The sequence below is a fragment of the Anabrus simplex genome, chromosome 10 (genome assembly GCF_040414725.1).
Source record: "Anabrus simplex isolate iqAnaSimp1 chromosome 10, ASM4041472v1, whole genome shotgun sequence".
Classification (NCBI taxonomy): Eukaryota; Metazoa; Arthropoda; class Insecta; order Orthoptera; family Tettigoniidae; genus Anabrus; species Anabrus simplex.
In genome coordinates, this window is record NC_090274.1 from 107094778 (window position 1) to 107115911 (window position 21134).

Consider the following 21134-nt stretch of genomic DNA (forward strand, 5'->3'; position numbering starts at 1 on the left):
GTGCTGGATGGTGGTGAGAATCTGCATGAAGATAGTGATTTGTGTGGGTAGGCTTACGATAGACGGTATGTCCTAAGGAGCCGTCCGGTTTCTTTCTTACTAGAACATCCAAGAAAGGAAGGCATTCGTCCGACTCCATCTCCATAGTGAATTTTATTGAATGATGTTGCTGATTTAGGTGGTTTACAAATAGATGAAGTTTCTCAGGACCTTCTGTCCAGACCACAAATGCATCATCAACATACCTCCACCATATCATAGGTTTGACGGGCGCCGAAGCAATAGCCTCTTCCTCAAAATGCTCCATAAAGAAATTAGCCACTACGGGCGAAAGTGGACTTTCCATAGCCACTCCGTCCATCTGTTTGTAAAAATTCCCACCTTACAAGAAATAGCTGGAAGTCATGCAGTGGTAAAATAGCTTAGTAATGTCCTCAGGGAACAGGTGTTCAATGAGAGACATGACCGAATCAATCGGCTCTTTAGTGAACAAGGACTCTCACATCGAAACTCACCAAAAGTGCATTAGGTTGAAGGGTTATGGTTGACAGCTTGTTGACGAAATACCGAGAGTCCCTGACGTACGATTCAGTACATTCTATGTGTAGCTGAAGCAATTTGCTTAGGTATTTAGCCAGAGCATACCTAGGAGAACCTATCGCAATAGGTCTGAGGGGAACATCTTTTTTATGGATCTTAGGCAGTCCATATAATCTAGGTGGTACTGCATCCCCCGGGGACAGATGTTTAGCCTCCTCTTTTGGAACTGAAGATTGCCTTAAGAGCTTCACGGTGACATTAGACCCACGAGTGGTGGGATCACGTGAGCTCATTCTGTAAACCGGCTCGGACAATATAGCTGAGATCTTATTTATATACTCGTCAGTGTCCATAACCACTGTCGCATTACACTTATCAGCTGAGAGAATGGTCAGTTCAGAATCACTGTCCACGAGAAAGGCTTCTTAAGAAGTCGAGATTTTCTTCTGATGATGCAGAGCACAGTTCTCTGCGAAAGGAAAAGAAGTTCACCTCATTTTCTTGACACGCCATAAGCCCAAAAGTGTATACAGTATCATGACTATAGCAATAATTAATATTACGATGATATCCATGGCGCAGAAAGAGGTGAAAGAAGGTGCGGGTGTTGAATGGGTCTAACTACGATATCAGAAATTTAATTAAAACTTTAACAAAGGTTATATTTCTCTTTAAAACACAAACTTAACAAATCTTTCACTCAGTGAAATAATGAGGATGCAGGTACCAATAGCAATCTTGAAACAAGACTTGGATATCCAAGATTAGTGAATTTTTACAGATTTGGGGCTTCAAGCCCTTAGTTTACAAATTCGGAGATACCGGATCCAGTTCACAAACTTGCGAAATCTCAAGATTTAGACAAGGATGGAAATATCCCCATTTAAGAGCACTTGCTCCAAAGGTTACAATATTTAGCCTTCCACAGGCACCCCTCAAGATAACAAAAACCCAGAAAAGAGCTTACATGCTCTCAGCCTACTCAAGGCAACATTACACAAAATTTTAAGATCTCTGGCCTCTCAAGGCACGATTTACAATGGAAATAGTTTTACACAGAGGTATCTAGTACCCAACCTACTGGAATAACCGGTTGAATTAATGGCCCGAACACAAAATGAATGGAGGCGTATGCTTGCACTCCTAAATGAAAAATAAAATCCTAACGGGGCTCTCGGCCCAGTGATACAGGGGCTAATCCCAAGCTACTGAGGTGACTCGAATGAAAGTTACTTTAAGGCATTTGAGAAAAGAAGAAAAACAGTTACACAATCTTAGTCACCTCGAACCAAGTTGAAGGGGAACTCTCTATCCCCGAATTACAGTTAAAGATTTTATGAACTTTTTACATTAGCCGAACGAAAATTTACATTTTAGAAAAGGGATAAATTTGCGGAGACAGCAAGAAAGATAGAATTTACGTGGCCATTATCTGGCTGTTGTTCTGCCTGCCGAAGAATGAGGCGCCTCGCCTCCTGCCTTAACACACACACTCAGAAAGACGACGATCATTGAGACAAGGTAGCCAGAAAAGCCTCAGCTTATATACCCAAACGGGAGGTTCGAGAGGATTCTGGACTAGTCCGGACACACCCTCTCACTTTTATTGGTAAATTCAAAAGTTACATGCAAAAAAACCAAGAAGAAGCCTCTGATAGGCTGAAAAGTAAGTACAGAAAATTAGTGATTGGTCACATTAAAAAACTGCAGAATGAGAGATAAGTGTTGCAAACCTTGAAATATATATATATATATATATATATATATATATATATATATATATATAAATGTTGATTTACTTGAGAAAACCTATAAACACAAAATTTCTTTCACTAACAAATAGTTCTTCCTTGCACCAGAGTGCGTGACCTTACGTTTTGTACTGCCATCTATGGAGAAATGTCCAAACTTCTTGAAGTAAACAAACACAAAGCAACTAAATCCAGTCAGTTTAGGCAACTTTGCAATAACACAATTACTTAATACTTCAGCAGTGACATCTTCTGATTAAAGTTCCAATTTTATGTAATAGCAATTTCACCTTTTGTTCCATAGAGGAGTTCATTAAGGCGCTTCTTTTGAATGTGCGGAGTTGAGGTGTATCTCACGGTACAATTAATATCATTTGTTTTAACATCATCCCACTAACTACAGTACACAGTTCAAAAAAAAAATAGCAGAACATGTTTTGTAACGTCTGCTACGTGAACGTTCATTTGGTAGATGGGGTTCCAATGGTTGCACAACATACCTAGAGACTTTGGCTACTCAGGGTATGTCAAATCGAAGTTATACTCCATATGTAGGCGTAGCAATGCGTTTTAAACTGTCAGGTGACTTCTAAAAACAAAGTGAATAGCGGTGCGTCCGTGTGTCGTCGTGAGCTGCACAGACTACTGCGGTCATTTGGGCATGTCGTACGTCAACCAACGCATTCCATGACACATCTTAACGAAGTTCAAGTCACAAGAGCCGTCACACTGATCCAGGAAGGATGGACTTTTCGTCGTGTTGCTGTGGATCTCAATGTCTCTCCGCCAGATATTCAACGCTTGTGGAATCGCTACAGTGAGACAGGCGAGTTCACAAGGAGGACTGGGCAAGGTCGTGGACGCATAACAACTCCACAGGATAACCGATATCTGACCATCTGTGCGTTGCGGTGTCGTTCAGCAACTGCCAGAGAACTGCAACAAGACCTCAGGAGGGTCACAGATTAAAAGAACTGTCCTTACAACTCAGACGTCCTGTTCGAGTGCCCCGTTTAACACAGCAACATCGCGCAGCTCCCCCTCTGTTTGCTCGTACCCACGTCAATTAGCAAATTCGCCAATGGAGACCTGTGTTGTTCAGAGACAAGTTCAGATTTCCCTTGACACAGCGTGATGGACGTCAACATGTATAGAGACGCCGTGGTGAACAGTACATGCCAGATGTTGTCCAAGAAGGCGACCGATTTGGACAAGGTTCTGTGATGGTGTGGGGTGGCGTCAGTATTGATGGCCGTACGGATCTTGTCGTCCGTGGTAATCTTACTGCTACGGGGTACATCGAGCAGATACTGCCACAGCATGTGTTGGTTACTGCACACGGTGTTGGCCCTGAATTCGTACTCATGCACAACAATGCCAGGGCTCATGTAGCGCACATCACCAGAGCTGTCTTGCGAGAACTGGACATTCAAGAGATGAAATGGCCAGCAGTGAGTCCCGATCTTAATCCCATCGAGCATGTGTGGGATAGGCTTGGCAGAAGTGTTCATGGGCGTCCTGTTCCACCACAGACTCTCCAAAACCTAGAACAGGCTCTCATTGAAGAATGGGACCTGATACCGCAACGTAACCTCCGTCGACTTACAAGGAGCATGCCATGTAGGTGCCAAGCTGTGATAAATGCTTGTGGAGGACATACACCATACTGAAGCTTTGCAACTGTGATAAAAATCCGCCCTGGAGGACTGTTATCACTTTGTTTTCATCCCTATTTGGATATTTCCGTTTGTGTTCTGAAAATGAACGTGAATCCATTGATGTTTGTTTGTATACTTCGACGGTATAGAATAAAGATTTAGTTGGTAACATACCAGGGTGTGAGGTATTGTTTTGTGGAGCATGGCAAACGTTCAAAAACATGTTCCCCTAATTTTTTTCAATTGTGTACTTTTATGGTTTTTGGAGACACAGAGGTGCCAGATTTTAGTCCCACAGGAGTTCTTTAGCGTGCCAGTAAATCTACCGGCACGAGGCTGACGTATTTGAGCACCAGACCGAACCAGCTAGGGACAGAAGGCCAATCGCTCAATAGAGGTTACAGCTGCAATTCCATCACGCTGAGACCCCAGAGCCCAATTGGAATGACTTTTCACATGGAAACATTAACAACATTCAGAATAACAGTCAGGTTTGTTCTGCCTAAAGGGAGATGGTTGTGTATATCCAAAAGGGGAGCGTGATATATGAGAAGCAGCAAAAGAGAATACACTGAACTCATGAGATCTCTCTCCTTTGCAGTGAGGAGCACCTCCTTGGAACAAGAGCAACGGTAACACTGCCTTTCTCAACATTCTTACTAATGCAGCAAAAGCTGCCTCCTAAATACCAGAAACTTGAAGAAACTAAAGATAAATTTCAGAATTTCCTTTTAAATAACACAGAATGAGAACTATTTGCATTCTGGTAAAAATGGAACAATTTAAGTGTAACTGCTGCTAAACACTATCAAAACATCTTCAATTTTGCAATGTTGATAGCAAGCAAGGCATAATTCTTGAGACTGAATGTACACTGACTTCTAGGTACTATTAACCCCATGCTTGGTGACTACATTCTTCAAGGAACCTCTCCATAATATTCTTGGCAGAGTACTTTCTTTTGGTCTCTAAATAGTATACCATCCACCCCTCTTGCAATACTCATTGTAGGGTAATTATGGGTCATTCTCAGTTTTGTGCTGCAGGCAATTGGCGGAGTATGAGTGGAATAAATTAATTAACAAAAAATATGGCTTCCGAATGAGATAGCTAAATAAAAATCAGGAAACTCAATCGTCATATATAGCAAGTGGAGATGCAATTCTCCCCTAGTATGTCGGCACTGTAATTTTTTGATGATTGGGTTTCTTGATTTTGATTTCTTAATTTAAAAGTTTTATACTGTATTGTATTTTTACAGTACAAGTTTTCAAAAACATAAGACGCTTATGCTGGAGGAGAAAAATAAAGAACATAAAAAAGCTAGCAGGTTTATGTTGCACCGACACATACAGACCTTATAGCAATGATGGGACAGGAAACAGCTAGGAGTGAGAAGGAATTGACCATGTGTTGAGTAAGGTTCAAAGGATTAGCCCCAGCACTTACCTAGTGTGATAAACACGAAATCCCAGAAAACCATCTTCAAGGCTGTCAACGGCAGCTTCTAAAAATGTTCTGGGACTAATGCAGGATGCGATGGAGGTGGGGACAGGGAAACTAGGAGAGACTGCAACCATGGAAGTTGATTCAGAGAATATACAGTAATACAGTACTGTTTTAAAGCAACCCTTTGTAGACCAGAATCCTCCCTTAACCATAGGCAAGTTTGTTTTAGGCGATACAGAGAAGACCTTGAGTCACTCTATTTAACGATACCAACATAAGAGGTGTGCATACAAAAATTCTTCTTCTCCTTCTCCTTCTCCTTCTCCTTCTCCTTCAGAAGCTTGTAGACTAGGTGCTAAAGATGTCACAGTATATCTAGTAGCTGAGTAAATATGCTAAGGATACAGGTTCAAGAGTCTCAGAGTCACGATAAACAAAGATCTTCAATGAAGGCAAAATCAATTTTAATAATTTTATTATAAAATAACTTATATTACATTAGTTGATATAAAAATGAGAGGAATGAAAGTAGTTCACATGAAGGAGAGAATCTGATCCCGGTAGTTGAAGTTTGTACAGAAATCAATCTTGGAGCTGGATCCAGCTATGCAGAGCAGCTGTAACACAAGAAACACCGATACTTTCACGGCCTGTAATTGTAGACATGATGATAAGCTTTTGTGCTGTGAGGAATAAGGTGAATCTGTTTACGTTTCGCAGAGAACTTTGCTCTACGTCTTCAAAAAGAAAATCTTGACTGTTCACAAGCAACAAGGTCTAAATTTAAGAATGCTTTACCGTTACTCTCGTTCGTCGCCACTGTGTGCTAGACTTCTGAGTGGGGGTGACGACGCTATCTTAGCTCCGACTGGAATGTTTCTTGTTCCATCCTATGTGTGTGCGGAGTAAACAGCAAGGTCACCAGACAAATCAGGGACAAATGTAGTAGAAAAAATAAATAAAAATAAAATTGAATTAAAAGTAATAAAAGAAAAAGGAGAGAGCTTATAGACTACTAAAAATATCTACAACAAGAAATGCATCTCATGCAATGCCAAATTAAGGCATTACAAGACTGTAGTAAAAACTGAATGTCTGTACACCAGCGAGCGCCTCCTGATGAATTACAAGTTGGAGAAGCTGGAGATCCTAGAAAGAATACTACGAAAAATCTTGGGCCCAATCCAGAGTGCAACCGGTGGAAACTTCGGAACAACAATGAAGTCTTCAAAAATGCGGAGAAAATTTCAGAGACGATGAAGAGGAAGATATCATTTATCAGACATTTGTACAGAATGGACAAAACCAGACTAACCAAAAAGTTATTCGACTACCCGTGGAACAAGAAGAAAATGAAGACATGGATTAACACGTTCGCGGCCGCTCGGATATCGGCAACCATTACCGTGGTACCGTAATACTTTTTTTGCTTAAAGGACTTCATTTCTGTGTCCTTATGCATTTTAGATTATTATTTTAATTATTTCAATATTATTTATGTGCATACGAGCCATGATGCACACACTGCGTCAGCGGCACTACCAATGAGTTTTTCGTCTTCGGTGCCGTTTGACGCAGCGTGTGCGTCATGACTGGTAATGAAGTGAAACGAGGAAAATAATGTTTTGTTCAAATATAGAACTTCTTAACAACATAAAAATAAGTTTTTGAACATTTAACATAAAAATACTGTGCAGTAGACTCTTATTATTGCTGTGTGAACAATGTATACTTACATTAGGCCTACTCCATAAGCTGTACAATGTAACTAGTCAAAACAGTGTGCTACATTTCAGTGATATTTCCTCGCAAAAATTACTCTTCTGCAAATGCGTTACATTCAGTTACAATGTTATTCAGCAAGTTGTCATCTGCAAGCAAGCGAAAATAATCAATAAGTTTCGCGTCACTTGGAAGTGGAACCTTCAATTCCGGCTGACCAATAAAGTTTATTTGTTTCATTGAGGACGAATCTGAACTCCAAGAAATGACCCCTGAAATATTGCATATATTATTTGACGGGAGATTAGGAGATGAGATATTACTTCCGTCTTCCTCATCTTCTGTAATGTGAGAATTGGGAGTAGACACTAAACACACACATCCGTGATTAAGATTCTCAGTCAGGTGGCTACAGTCACTTTTCACACTGTCATCACTGTCGTCACTATCAACGCTGTCACTGTCACTGGTGTTCAGGAGAGCTTCCAGACTATCATCACTAATTGCAGATCACCTCTTTATTCCGCTAAGACTGGGTTTCTTCCGGAGAGAAGGTTTTGAAACTTCACTGTTCTCTCTTGACATCACAGAAACATATGCCGACTTGTAATGGCTACATAGATTGTAACTAACAATTGATCTGATGCCCGGATGGCACATATGTTTAATAACACCATAACAATGCACAGATAAGAGGTATGTTTGTTTACATACATATTGGCGGAAATACGAGCTTTAATATTTGGCGCGGAGTGTGACGCACGTGTGTTGTCATCGGCACTGAGTGAAAGTGGAGTCATGACGCATATGTGTCGTCATCGGCCGCGAACGTGTTAAGGAAGTTCATAAAGATCTAGAGAAGTCGAACATTCAGGAAGTTCATTTGTTAGACAAGAAAACATTTTGGGCCATGATTCAAAATTTGGAAGAGTTTCAAGTCAAAAGAACCGCAAAGATGGGAACAGCCTGCGCGGGTGAAGAGAAGAAACAGCATAGCACCCATATGAAGGAGGACTGGAGGAAGAGGAAACTTCAGACAAAGAAAAAATGAAATTGTAGTGTGATTGCAAATAAAAGAAAAAAAAGTGCAATGAAACACTGACAGGATAGAATAGAGCAGAAGATGGAAAGAAAAGTGTGCACCAGAGAAGGAAAAAGAGTGAGAGTCAGCGGGGGAAAGAAGGGACGTACTACAACAAGATTGAAGACACAGGAGGGAAAAGAAGTAAGAATAATACAATAACAGCAGGTGTATACACAGTGAAAGGACTGGCAAGCAGTTATAGCCAGTGTCCTTGTGTATTTCCACAGCCTCTAGAGAAATGAATTTCATTTTATGGGTCTGTATTGAACTTTGATTAAAGCAAATTAAAATAATAAGTGAGTTAAATGCACCTTTTCAATACAAATTAAATAGTGTTTATTAAATAAGTTTCGACCTATTTAAAGGTCATCTTCAGCCATATCGCATGTAATACAACGTATCTGAAACACAGTGGTTTAAAAGATGGTCTTAAACATAGAAGTTTTTAGAATTTACTTAAAACACTTTTGTTCACTTAGCTGTGGGAATATATGAGAGGAAGAAGTATTCTTCATACTATTCAAGAACGTAGCTACAAGTCAAAATTCACAATCTTGATGAGGTATGCAATTGGGCATATATGCAAAGTAATGTCCTAATTAAAATATGAGCTCAAACATCTCAGAACACAACATCATGACCCGTCGATAGGGTGTGCTCAGCTATTGCCGACTTGTCTGGCTGGTCGAGACAAATACGGATGCTGGTGTTTGTAACTTATAGGTGCTGTTTTATCTCGAGAGTTTCTGTCTTGGTACGGCTACACAACAAACTCCATTAGATTGCACAAGGGTTGCTACACCTTGACAAATGTGGTTGGGAGTACAGGTAAGGGTTAGGAAGCTTGACATAGATGTGCAATACTAAAGATAACTATATAGTATAAATGAGTAAAATCTTGTACATTCATTAAGCAAAGGTTCAACCACAAGTTCCCAAAGAAGGAGTTACTAATTGCCTCACTCCTTCTATCGGTGGAAGACAGAACAAACAATAACTAAACTTTATTTTAACACAAAGCAGTGGAATCATAGGCCCCAAATCATCACAGGGATCTGTCACCGTGGAATATGGATAGGAATACTTTGAGAGACAACAATTACTTTCACTGCAACACACTTGCAGCAGGACATCAGAAAATTTTTCCATCTGTAGTTTAGATTTGCTTGGTTTCTTAAAATAAACTCTAACTGGGACGTTTCCCCATTTTTAGGTTAAATACTTATACCTGTTGCTCACGGTAAAATTTTCTGTCAAATTTATTGTACAATAATTTAATTTTTTAAAATTTATGTTGCTCACGGTCAAATTCAAGATTTATAAAACCTTTGATAAAACTTTTCTTAAAATAGGGCATGTTCTATTCCGTAAAATTAATTTTACGAAACGAACCAATCAGCGAAGCTGACATCACGATGATGCTGGTGCTAGGTCGTGAGAAGATTGTGAAGGTCGATTGTAAACAAACAGTCTTTCTAAAATGGCAGGATTCGGGTGGATTAAGGAAGCTGTTAGTGTTTTACTGGACGAATACCGGAAATACCCTTGTTTGTATGAAGATAAAACGCCTATTTACCACAACAGAAATGCAAGTAGAGAGGCAGGAAACACAATCACTGAATTTCTATATGAATGCTGGTCTTCTAACCTCAACTAATTTTCGACCAAGGACAGCAATCCTCTACCTTCTTCTCTTCTTTTGATCCAATCCCGAGTCCAGCATTTCCTGGAATTTCTTTTCTTCCTTTTTACCACTGCACAACATATAATTGCAGCTAAAGCAGCAAGTTTTCCTTTGTTTGTTGAAGCCATATTCTCAAACACACTGTATGTTGAACAGCTGATTTTTGGTTTAAAAGTTTATCGGTACAATACACATCTTAGTTCAGAAGTGAGTCCATAGATGGCCATCTTGATGCTTCCACGGATTTTATAAAACAATTTTACCATGAGCAATACAACTTGTTTTCACCATATTTTTATAAAATTAATTGTACAACAAATTTTATGAAACATTTTACCGTGAGCAATAGGCATAAGCCTACGAAAGAAGCTAAAGCAATAGGCATAAGCCTACGAAAGAAGCTAACAGGATAAATACTCCCCCGAGGAGGTATTAAAGAGTACAAAATGAATTAAGACAAGAAAAAGAAGTAAATGCTTTAACAATAAACAAACAAAACCTGACACGCGTCAAAGAACCACTTAAAGACACGCCCAGCTCCACCCCTACCCCCTCAACAGCTACTCCTCCTGCCCATCCACCCCTCCCCCTCATAGCAACTAACATTAGCCCAAGATGAACACGGAGCAAGCTACACACAGCATCAAATCAACAACAGCAGTAAGTACATATATACACATTCATTCCACACGACTAATAGGCATTCCTAATTGCTAAAATAGAATTACTCACCTTTCACTTTTAATTGTTACATCCATACACAACTGCGAAGGGAAGGAGTCTGTACTCCAGTCAAATGCCACATAGCATACCTCAACACACGACGTTACGACTTACCTCCCAACACAAACAGCACGGATTTTATGTGTGCACGCTTTAGAAATCTACAACATTTTCCGCTCAAGTCTCAACTGAGTTTACACAATCCCATATGTTGCTTTTCAGAATGGACATGTGTTTTTATGTTTCGTATATATATGGTGACACAAAACTCATACTTGAGAACCTGACATTTTAAAGTGTACAGTAGAGTCTCGATTATCCGACCTAAATGGGACCTGGAGTATGTCGGATCAGCGAAAATGTCGGATAATTCAGAATGACTTTGAAAATTAACTAAAACAAACAGGAAGGCCATACTGTATTACTAAAACAATAACATATTTTACAGCACTCTATTTATTGAATTATCAGTTCAATTGTACAGTACATGCAGTATTGAACGAAAACGTTCCAAGTATCTTACGAAAAGAAACTTGGCAACAATCAAGGATGAAAGGAGTTTCCGCCGATATTTCCTCTTCAGTGTTTCCAGCACACCTTGGTCCACTGGCATAATGACGTCACGTTAGGAGGGAGAAACATGAATTTGATATCACCACTTCTAAGTTGCTGTTCATTTGGGTGTGATGGAGCGTTGTCTAGTTGAAGAAGAGGTTTTCTAGGGAGAGTGTTTGAAGCTAGAAATTTTTCTACATCTGGAACAAACTGTGTAACAAAACAGTCTTTAAAGATGTCAGCAGACATCCAGGCAGCCTTCTGATTCGTGTAATGGACTGGAAGAGCATTAACAGAAATATTTTTAAATGCCCTAGGCTTCTTTGCTTCACCAATCATAAGCAATTTTCCTTTTAAGTACCCAGTAACATTACTACAGGTAAGAACAGTAAATCTTCCCTTACTATGCTTGTAGCCAGGTGCAGACGTCTCGGCTTGGGCTGCGACAGTTTTTGATGGCAGCACCTTGAAATTTCGCCCAGTCTCATCACAATTAAAAATCTGATAACCGGTTAATCCTTCAGCAAGTATTATTACTTGACATTCCTTTTTAAATTTCACAACCTCATCGGATTTAGCTGACAGTTTTTCTCCACAGATATTAAGCTGCCTAATGCCGTACCGGTTTTTTTCCACCGATGAAGCCATCCAGCAGTGGCAGTAAATTTAGGGTCCCCTTCATTAAACTCCTTCTGGAAATTCACCGCCTTTTCTTGCAGAATGGGGCCAGATATTGGCAGGTCCTTTAGTCTCCACCAAAAGTTCAAAATTAAGTCTACCAGTGTCGGATAACACGGAATGTCGGATAAGCGAAGGTCGGTTGAGCGAGACTCTACTGTAATTTATACCTACAATACAGGTCACTGAATTTTAATATATGTTTTACCTCTACAGTTAACATTAAGTGTTCATAATAAAGTTTATTTGTCAAGACTTCAAGGACACAGCTAATTAGTTTTTAAAAATGAAGGCAAATCAATTTTGGGCAACAAGATTCTATCACAGTATACAACTGAAGGTTTAGGAAACAAGGAAGTGCAACCCACAAGCCCATCATTCCATAAGACTAACAAACTGTGATCAATGCACATGTTCTCTCTGTGTTACCATACATGTTTTACAAAGCTAGCACCTAATTTTAGAAAAACTCATGCCTATGAACAATCCAAACTTTAATAAATGTGTTTTCATCTATGTTATTCATGAAAAGACAGTGTATACCAAGTTTCCAATTCGACGATTGCCCCCAATCATGAGAATAATTTGACATGTTATCGTCGCATGACATTCCTTGTTAGATCTAGTAATGTTTTACGAATATATGATATGTTGTATGTGATTGTGTTACCAGCAGATGATGACCTAGAAAGGTCAAAACCGGTCCTGTAGTTTTAATTTAATGAAATAAGTACTGATCAGTTGGAAGTCTTCTTGTCCATGCATTTGTGTATAATATCAATACGGCAATGAAATTTATAGATTACGATAGCAAGACAAATACCGCATAATCTTGAATACCACCCGCACTTTTCCCCCAAAATATTGGCTATAAATCCTGGGTGCGGGTCGTATTCAAGCCGTTCATTATCATAAATATTTATTACGTTTACATGGAGTATTGAAATAGATTTGAATACAGTTACCGTACTCAATATAACACTTGTAAACGGGCATTCAGGTCTTATTGTGTTTTACTTGCATTCTAGAAAACAAGACTGATTTTTTTCTCCATACAGTTACAGTGGCATTTAAATGCGAAGTGTAAGGTAATGATATATGGCAAATCAAAGAATATGGGTAAATATGCGGTAAATATGAAAGCCGCTGCTGCAGATGCTTGATCATCATTTGTTTCACAAGTGTTGCTCGCATGCTGGGTGCGCGAATAGCTGATCTCACGGGATATCGTACTTTGCAAGAGTCTAGACTGTTGGTTACAGAAGTCTACCTCGCTCACATTTAAATCCCGTATCCATCCCGTGAAAGTGCTGTTTCGATAGTAAGCGATGGATTCAAAACGGCATCTGCGGTCATTTACTGCGCATAAGAAACTTAAAGTGGTAAGTGAAGCTAAAATATACGGAAATCGTGCCATTAGCAGAAAGTACGATATTGATGAATCGTGCATTTGTGATTGGCGGAAGGAGGAGGAAAAGTTTCTAAAAAGTAACGGTGATCATAGAGCGTTCTGCGGGTGGAGTGCAGTGTTTCCAGAAATTGAAGAACAACTCCACAAAACTGTGATAGGAAAATGTGAGTTAGGATAGGGTGTTTCTAGTGAAATGTGTCAATTGAAAGCACTACAGATCTCAAAAGAACTCAAAACACAGCGTTTTATTGCAAGCCGCGAATAGATCTGAAACTTTTATTGGAGAAAGGGATTGTGCATTCGGAGACGTACGTCTATTTCACTACGTCTCCCTAGGGCGCATGAAGAGAAATTAACGGCCTTTCAGCGTCACATTATTCATTTGAGGAAGCAAAATTCTTAATTGCTGTCGCAAATTGGGAATGCTGACCAGATACCTGTCTATTTTGAAATGCCATTGGAAAATACAGTGGATATGAAGGGTTCTAAAAGTGTAACCATCAGAACAGGTGCTAACGAAAAGCAACGATGCACAGTAATGGTATGCGTATTAGTGGATGGAAAGCAACTTCCTCCATATGTGGTTCTGAAAAGGAAAACACTTCCGAAAGGAAACTTGCCGTCCGGTGTTACTGTTAGAACACGTGAGTCCGTCTAGATGGACAGTGCGTTAGTTGAGGACTGGGTGAAGTACATTTGGCAACGTTGCCCAGGAGCTTTGTTACAAAAACAAAACATGCTTGTGTTGGACAGTTACCGAGGACATACAACAGATGCCGTAAAAGATATGATGAGGAAAGGAAAACCAATCTTGCGATAACACCCGGAGGACTCACTTCTATTCTACAGCCATTGGATGTGTGCATGAACCAGCCTTTCAAAACTGCAATGACACAGTTGTACACCGAATGGATGTCTGATGGTGATCACGCGTTAACACCAACCAGACGAGTGAAGAGGCCTGAAGTGGGACTAATATGCTGCTGCATCAAGACTGCATGGGCGCTCATTCCAAATAATCTAGTGTCCAAAAGCTTTAAGAAGTGTGGAATTTCAAATTCAGTGGTCGGTAGTGAGGATGACTATTTGTGGAAAGTTGCCAGCAACAAAAGTTCCTATGGTGAAACTTCAGACGACGATGGTGAATCGTGAATGATCCGAGTATGGACTGATTTTATTTATGATTTTTGTGATGATTTTATTAATTGTAAGCTGCTTGAATTTATATTTGTGGTATATTTGAAGAAAATTAAATAGGTATGGAAGTTATTTGATTTTTTATTTTTTTCCGTATATTTCCGTATTTGGTAGTGGGTGGTATTCGGGATTATACGGTAAGTAAGTTTGGCATCTAACCTATTTCCAAGAGGAAATTTGTTTCTATTTGTTTTACGTCATACCAACACAGATAGGTCTTATGGCGGCGATGGGACAGGAAAGCCCAGGAAGCGGCTGTGGCCTTAATTAAAATACAGCCCCAGCATTTGCCTTGTGTGAAAATGGGGAACCACGGAAAACCATCTTCAGGGCTGCCGACAGTGGGGTTCGAACCCACTATCTCCTGGATGCGAGCTCACAGCTGCACGCTCCTAACCGCACGGCCAACTTGCCCGGTATAAGCAAGGTTAATCAACATGATAGTAAAAATATCTATTACAGATACAATAAAAGCAATCCAAGTATGAGCTGGACACCAAACAGTGTACACAAAGATAGTGAAACAAGGTGGGTAAGGAAGGAATGTACGAGTTTGAGAAGCACAATTACAAAACTTAGTTACTCGATACACAAGCTGACAAGTTCACACACATACAAAAGTTCCCATAGTGCACGATTACTTTTAAGTGTTCTGGGATATTACTGTCCTTCATTTACCCGTAGCAAGATCGCATTAAAAAAAGTTGAATTATGGTCACACGGTATGATCGACAGTGTGCCGAAGAAAAGATTGATGTTAAATGGAAATTACACATAGTGTTTCTCGATTACCAGTATCTCTGACCTCAAAAGAAGGTAGAATTCATTGGACCAGCAAACGGTAGCGTGCTCGTGGATCCAGATGGAAATACAGTCTTAGTTCAACCTCCGAGGATGGCAGGAGCAATGTATTTATAAGCCAATAACCTGCTTCGAAAAACTAAGGGATATGACCTTGAAGAAACTGACATGATGGGGGCTGGCCAGTAAGAAGTCGACAGGTAAAGGTAGTGGATGTAGACAAAGTAGAGATAAGTGCATAATATATGTACATCACAGTAGATGTTCCTTGATACGACTATTTCACCTTCTTTTCTGACACAGTAAAAGCTTATTATCATGTCTAATTTATATTTTTTGAAAAACAGAACAGTAATTACTAAAACCAGTAAATCTTCGTTATCACTTGCGTGCAGGCATTTTTATGTGGTGCTATTCAGGTCTTAAAGAAAGTTAAGCATAAATACTGTTTATTAAATAATAATAATAATAATAATAATAATAATAATAATAATAATAATAATAATAATGTGGACTTTAAAAAAACGTACATCTCTATAGACAGAGAGACGCTCTTTGATGTCCTGGAAAAATATGGCATTGACAGAAAAATCAGAGCACTTATACAACAGATGCTTACAGATACCACCTCCAAGATCAAGTTCATGGGAGAAATTTCAGAATCCTTCCAGATACACACAGGTGTCCGACAAGGAGACGGGCTCTCACCAATCTTGTTCAACATGGTGTTAGACAAAATTATCAAACAGTTGGAGGAACAAGTTAAAGGAATACAGCTTGGAAGAACATGTGAAACAAAAACCATCATAAAATGTCTGGCATTTGCAGATGACATAGCCATATTCAGCAATAATACACAGGAGGCAAAGGAAGCACTGGAACACTTGCATGAAATAGCTGCCAAAAGAGGTCTACATATATCTTACAAGAAGACCCAATACATGGAACGACAGAACAACACCATTAGTTTAAACCAACCTACCTACCTACCTGCTCCTCCTCAACAGTCAATCTGGTGTTAGTGTCCGTACCAAGTACACACAACTTACGAGGAACATATGTGTGAGTCTCATATAACTATATATTAATCTCGATCTTCTAGCTTCCCTTCTTTTCTCAATAACTTACTCCAAATATTTTCTTTTCAGACATTCACTTCAAAGCAAATTAAACAACCAGTACATCTGATGAAAAGGAACACCTATTCAAGTTATGAATTTTCCCCTTCAAGCTACATACAAATCATTACCCACATTACTACTAAACAAACATAATTATACACCAAGTGGCTCGTCTATAAAGATGGGGAATGCCAAGGCCCAGGTCAACTCAGGAACAATTGGTTGCTGTAGGAGCAACGACATAGTATGGCACCAACCGCAGCAGTTTGAATGTGTTGTTCCGACTTCATCAATGTTTTAAATTTGCATTGTAATTGTGATATACCAGATTGTTTACTTTATTACTGGTCATATGTGAGCATATGTCTTCCAATCGGAGCGTGGTCGAAACTAGTCCCAGTTATATAGGACACTATACAAGCTAATGGTACTGAATAGGTGGACCCTTCTCTACCCTTTGATAGTGATCAATTGTCAATACGGACCATAATGTTCATTGCAAGTAAACAGAACAAAGAGGAACTCACTTTGAAAGGTGTTTCTTGATGCACAGCCGAGTATACAGTGGTGGAGGAGGAGGGGATCTGAGCCAGGACATCCCCCGTGTAACTGAGATGGTAAAAGTGAGGGCTGCTTCCTCCAGCCATTATACGGTCATCATAAAAGTTGGCCACGTGAATCCCAGAGTCCTCAATGGGGAAAGCCGTGGTCACGTCCATGGAGCGAAGGTGCCACAGAGACAACTTAGGACCACCACCACAGATCTGAAAAAATAAATGTTACCATTACCTTCCACAATAACAAATAAGGGAAAGTGAACACTAACGAGTGTTGGGAAATCAGACCCAAGAATCTTGAGATATATCGCGATCATCCACGAGTGTATGTTTCTCGGGAAAGATCTTGCGAGCTCCGTCCTCATGTCTTACCGGTATGTAGCTTGATATGCTGGCAGGATAGCCACAGCACTTAACCCCCTTCCTAATATATTGTACTAGGTCGTACCCGTGTTAACTGCTGGCACTCTTAGCCATTTTCAGTGAAAAGGGGGGGTGTTAAAGTAAATAACATAATACAAGCTAAAAATGTGCCAAAAAATCATAATGAAGGAAGAAGATGGCTTATACGAGTCAAAACATGTTTGAATTTGATTACTCCATATAATAATGGAATTATATGTATTGAATTAGGAGGATACGCTTACTTTTTTCCTTTGTAAAGATGAAAGTGATAGCTACAGCAGTGGTGGTAGTGATTTTGAAATAGAAATCAGAGGATTTAAAGATGAGGAGTGTCAAATGCAGGAAGGTGATGGGCCTCTGCCGGTGAAGACAGCCGTGCCTATACAATGGTATCGCACCCAATCCCTTCACTGAAGATCCAGTTGTTTTCCATAACTTGTAGGATCAAGTGTGCTGGACTAGTTTTTATTATATTTTGGAGAAGACTTTCTTTAACTTTTGGCAGACAATACAAACCTGTACACAAAAACGAAGCAACAAAATAAAGAGGATCAAAAGTGGGAACCAAAAGTACATAATTTGTATCATAGTGAAAATAAAATTTTCAAAAGTAAATATGCCCTTAGAAATAAAAACAAAATTCTTATATATGAACTATGAGTTCTGTCTCTCTGGTTGTTCAAATTGTATGTGTGTATGTATGTTCAGTCCGTCAGCGATGCCGCTGGTGGGATCCTCAACAGCTCTGCCATCAGCTGTCATAGATGGCCTAGGCATCACTGAAGAGGCGTAGGGAAATAAGGAGTGAGGTAGTTTCCCGTTGCTTTCCTCACCGAGCCAGAGTTGCTATTACATATCAGTCTACACTGAATACACTGAAATGCATGCACCAACCGACCCTATGAGCAACATTTTCACACCATTCATAGCAGGGACTGGCTGCATAAGGATTGGCATTACTAGCATCGCTCATAACTCGGTCACTTTCATATTGTCAAAGCCAAGGATGAGACTGAGACAGGTCAATGAAAGTAACAAAATTGCTCTAGCCTATACTAGAAGACATAGTGCACTGTAAACACTAGGTCCTGACAGCAAAGGCACTTGTTCAAATTGCCTGCTACAAATTTCTCAAACTAATCTGTCAGAATTAATCTGCCCAATTTTAGTTAGTGAAATTTTCATTTTCCTTTGCCACAATGTTATGTGCATCCCTTGTAAAAATTACAGGTATACACGAGTAGCAGTTTTATATTAACAACTGTTCAAATGTTGGCTCTACAGATCTGGAGTTGTAAAGAGAAAACAGACATTTGGAAAGTTGAATTTGAGTAGCCTCAGAGATCAGAGGGAGAGGAGAGGGTTAAATTTAGTTGTACTGTAATCATAGCAAGTAGGCTATTGTGCTGACGTCACATTTACAACCTTATCTCTTCCATTATGCTATAATTAAAAAGAGTGAGACAAATACTTATTTATGAGCATGGTAAGGATCCTGCCACTATAATTCATATTGGTCCACACTGTGAGCGGAACACTCGCCTACAGAAACAGTAAGTAGAACGTCGTTCCTTTCATAGGTGTGACGTTATCTGCACGTACATCAAATTCTTGTCCAATCTTGGTAGTTTCGTACTGGCTACATCGGCCCCAAACGAGCACGCATTTTCTAAAACTCGCAATGAAGCAGGCAGGATACATAGGAGGAAACTTGTATTTTAAATAAGAAAATGCTTATTACACTTCTGTTACTCAGTGTTCTTTTTATATATATTCTCCTGATGCGTGATATTATAATTACAAGCATGTGAAAGCATCAAAATATGATGTTGTTGTAACCTATGGCTTTATTGGGAAGTAACTCCAATAAAAAACTGATATCTCTAGACAACAGTAATATACAAATAACATTAATAAAGTACAGATGTATTAGGGAACCGAGTCCTGTTTCATCTGTCCACTATAGGGCTGGTAAACTGCCTCGTTTTTGTTGGGTTGGGTGTTTCGAGTCCATCACTGATCCAGTAATTTTGCAGATGGTACACTTTTCCGTCGGGTATATTTTGATTCTAGCTAGATGTGCAGCTAAGCAGTCATGTCCTGTTTCCAATCTGAAGATCACCACCGCTTCTTTCCTCGGCTTGCTTTTATTTTTGTCCTATAGGCTTTTCTTTTTTCTTTCTTCCATTTCTCCACGGTAGTAAGTTGGGTAGTTTCTTTCTTCCATTTTCCAAGGGTTTTATTTGTGAGTTAGCAGCCGGAGGTTTGTAGGTACTAGAGCCTTAAGATGTGCAGTATTTTAATATGTTTCAGCCTCATCCCACTGAACAACACACTGGTGATGGCCACATTTGAATGTGCTCTCCTCTCCAGAAATTGCAGGATTTTAACACTTACCCTGCTGATGCCTTAAACGTTGCTCCTCACTCATGAGCTGGCTGATTTCAGAATTTGTGGCTACCTTTTGAATGGCACAAAATGAATCTGGTTTCAGTTACAAATACACTGAAAAGTCCGTTCAATTTTCGAATCCTTACACTGCAAGTTTAATATATTTCAGGTATGACTGAAAAAACTATTTTGTAAAAATGCTGCAAAATTACACATTTTTTTGAGAAAGAAAAAACGACGACAGCCAGATTAAAGTGCGGTTTAAATTTATGTGGCAGTTTGGGCATTTATCTGGAAGTTCAGCTGAAAACGTGTACTATCACTTTCGTTTATGTGCAATCTGGGAGAATATTCTCTAGTTTAGCTACGCCAAAGTTCCAGAGGCAGTCTACGGTCTTATCTGGAACTTTGCTCCTATCAGGGTCGCTACTGTAAGAATCAAGATGGCTACACATCAAGATGAATCTACGTCTGCATGATGCTATACAAAAAAAGAGGCCGTTATAATGCAATCAATGTATATATTGTCCGGCTCCATAGCTAAATTGTTAGCGTGCTGGCCTTTGGTCACAGTGGTTCCGGATTCGATTCCCGGCTGGGTCGGGAATTTTAACCATAATTGGTTAATTTCGCTGGCACGGGGGCTGGGTGAATGTGTCGTCTTCATCATCATTTCATCCTCAAATCAAAAGACCTGCACGTGGTGAGCCGAACTTCTCCTCGGACACTCCCGGCACTAAAAGCCATACACCATTTCCATTTCAATGTATATATTTATAAAATATATCATGCTTCCTGTCCAGCTATCACAGAATATTTAAAGATTTCCCAAGCTACCAGGTTGTTACTACCGACTATATGAGTTGCACACTGACAGCTCAACAGCAAGCTTCCTAGTTACGGCAACATTTTTTGATGCTGTCACATAGTTATTTATGGGTTTGAGTCCCAATAGTCCAACATTCTTTTACCTTATAGTCAGTCGGTAGGGTACTAGAGGTGATAGTATACATTTCCTAATCATTAGAGTGCGTGTTAAAAGCTTGGGTTCTAGTCCAAATCTATCCGCAATGCATATATGGAGTAAACGTATACGATGTTGCTCATGGTGATTCATCCGTCTAATGAGGACGTTAAGGAGGTTACATTTCTTTGACTTCACATAAAAACTTGCTACTAAGTATTTACACTAAAGTGAGATAAATGCTTGCCAGTTATTGTTCTAACATTTTCTTAGAAAAAAAAAGAAAGTAACTACTTATTAAATTAGCAACAATAATTTTAATTAATAAAAAATTAACAATCCTACGCCACATACACTGGCATTCATTACGAATATAAACTTTATTTTCACTGTAACACGCATCCTCGTGAATAGATTCGACAAAAAACAAAATGATACCATGC

At 39.5% G+C, this 21134-nt stretch overlaps 1 protein-coding gene across 1 annotated transcript in view; it reads right to left on the reverse strand.

Moving 5' to 3' along the window:
- Positions 1-5855: 5855 nt before the first annotated feature.
- The window catches only part of thoc6 (THO complex 6), a 112390-nt gene continuing 97111 nt past the window's right edge, over positions 5856-21134 (reverse strand). The window contains exons 5-6 of the mRNA XM_067154754.2: positions 16902-17138; positions 5856-6015 (exon numbers count right to left, since the gene is read on the reverse strand). Coding sequence (XP_067010855.2) covers positions 5932-6015; positions 16902-17138 — 321 coding nt within the window. The 3' untranslated portion in view covers positions 5856-5931. The remainder of the gene's footprint in view (positions 6016-16901; positions 17139-21134) is intronic.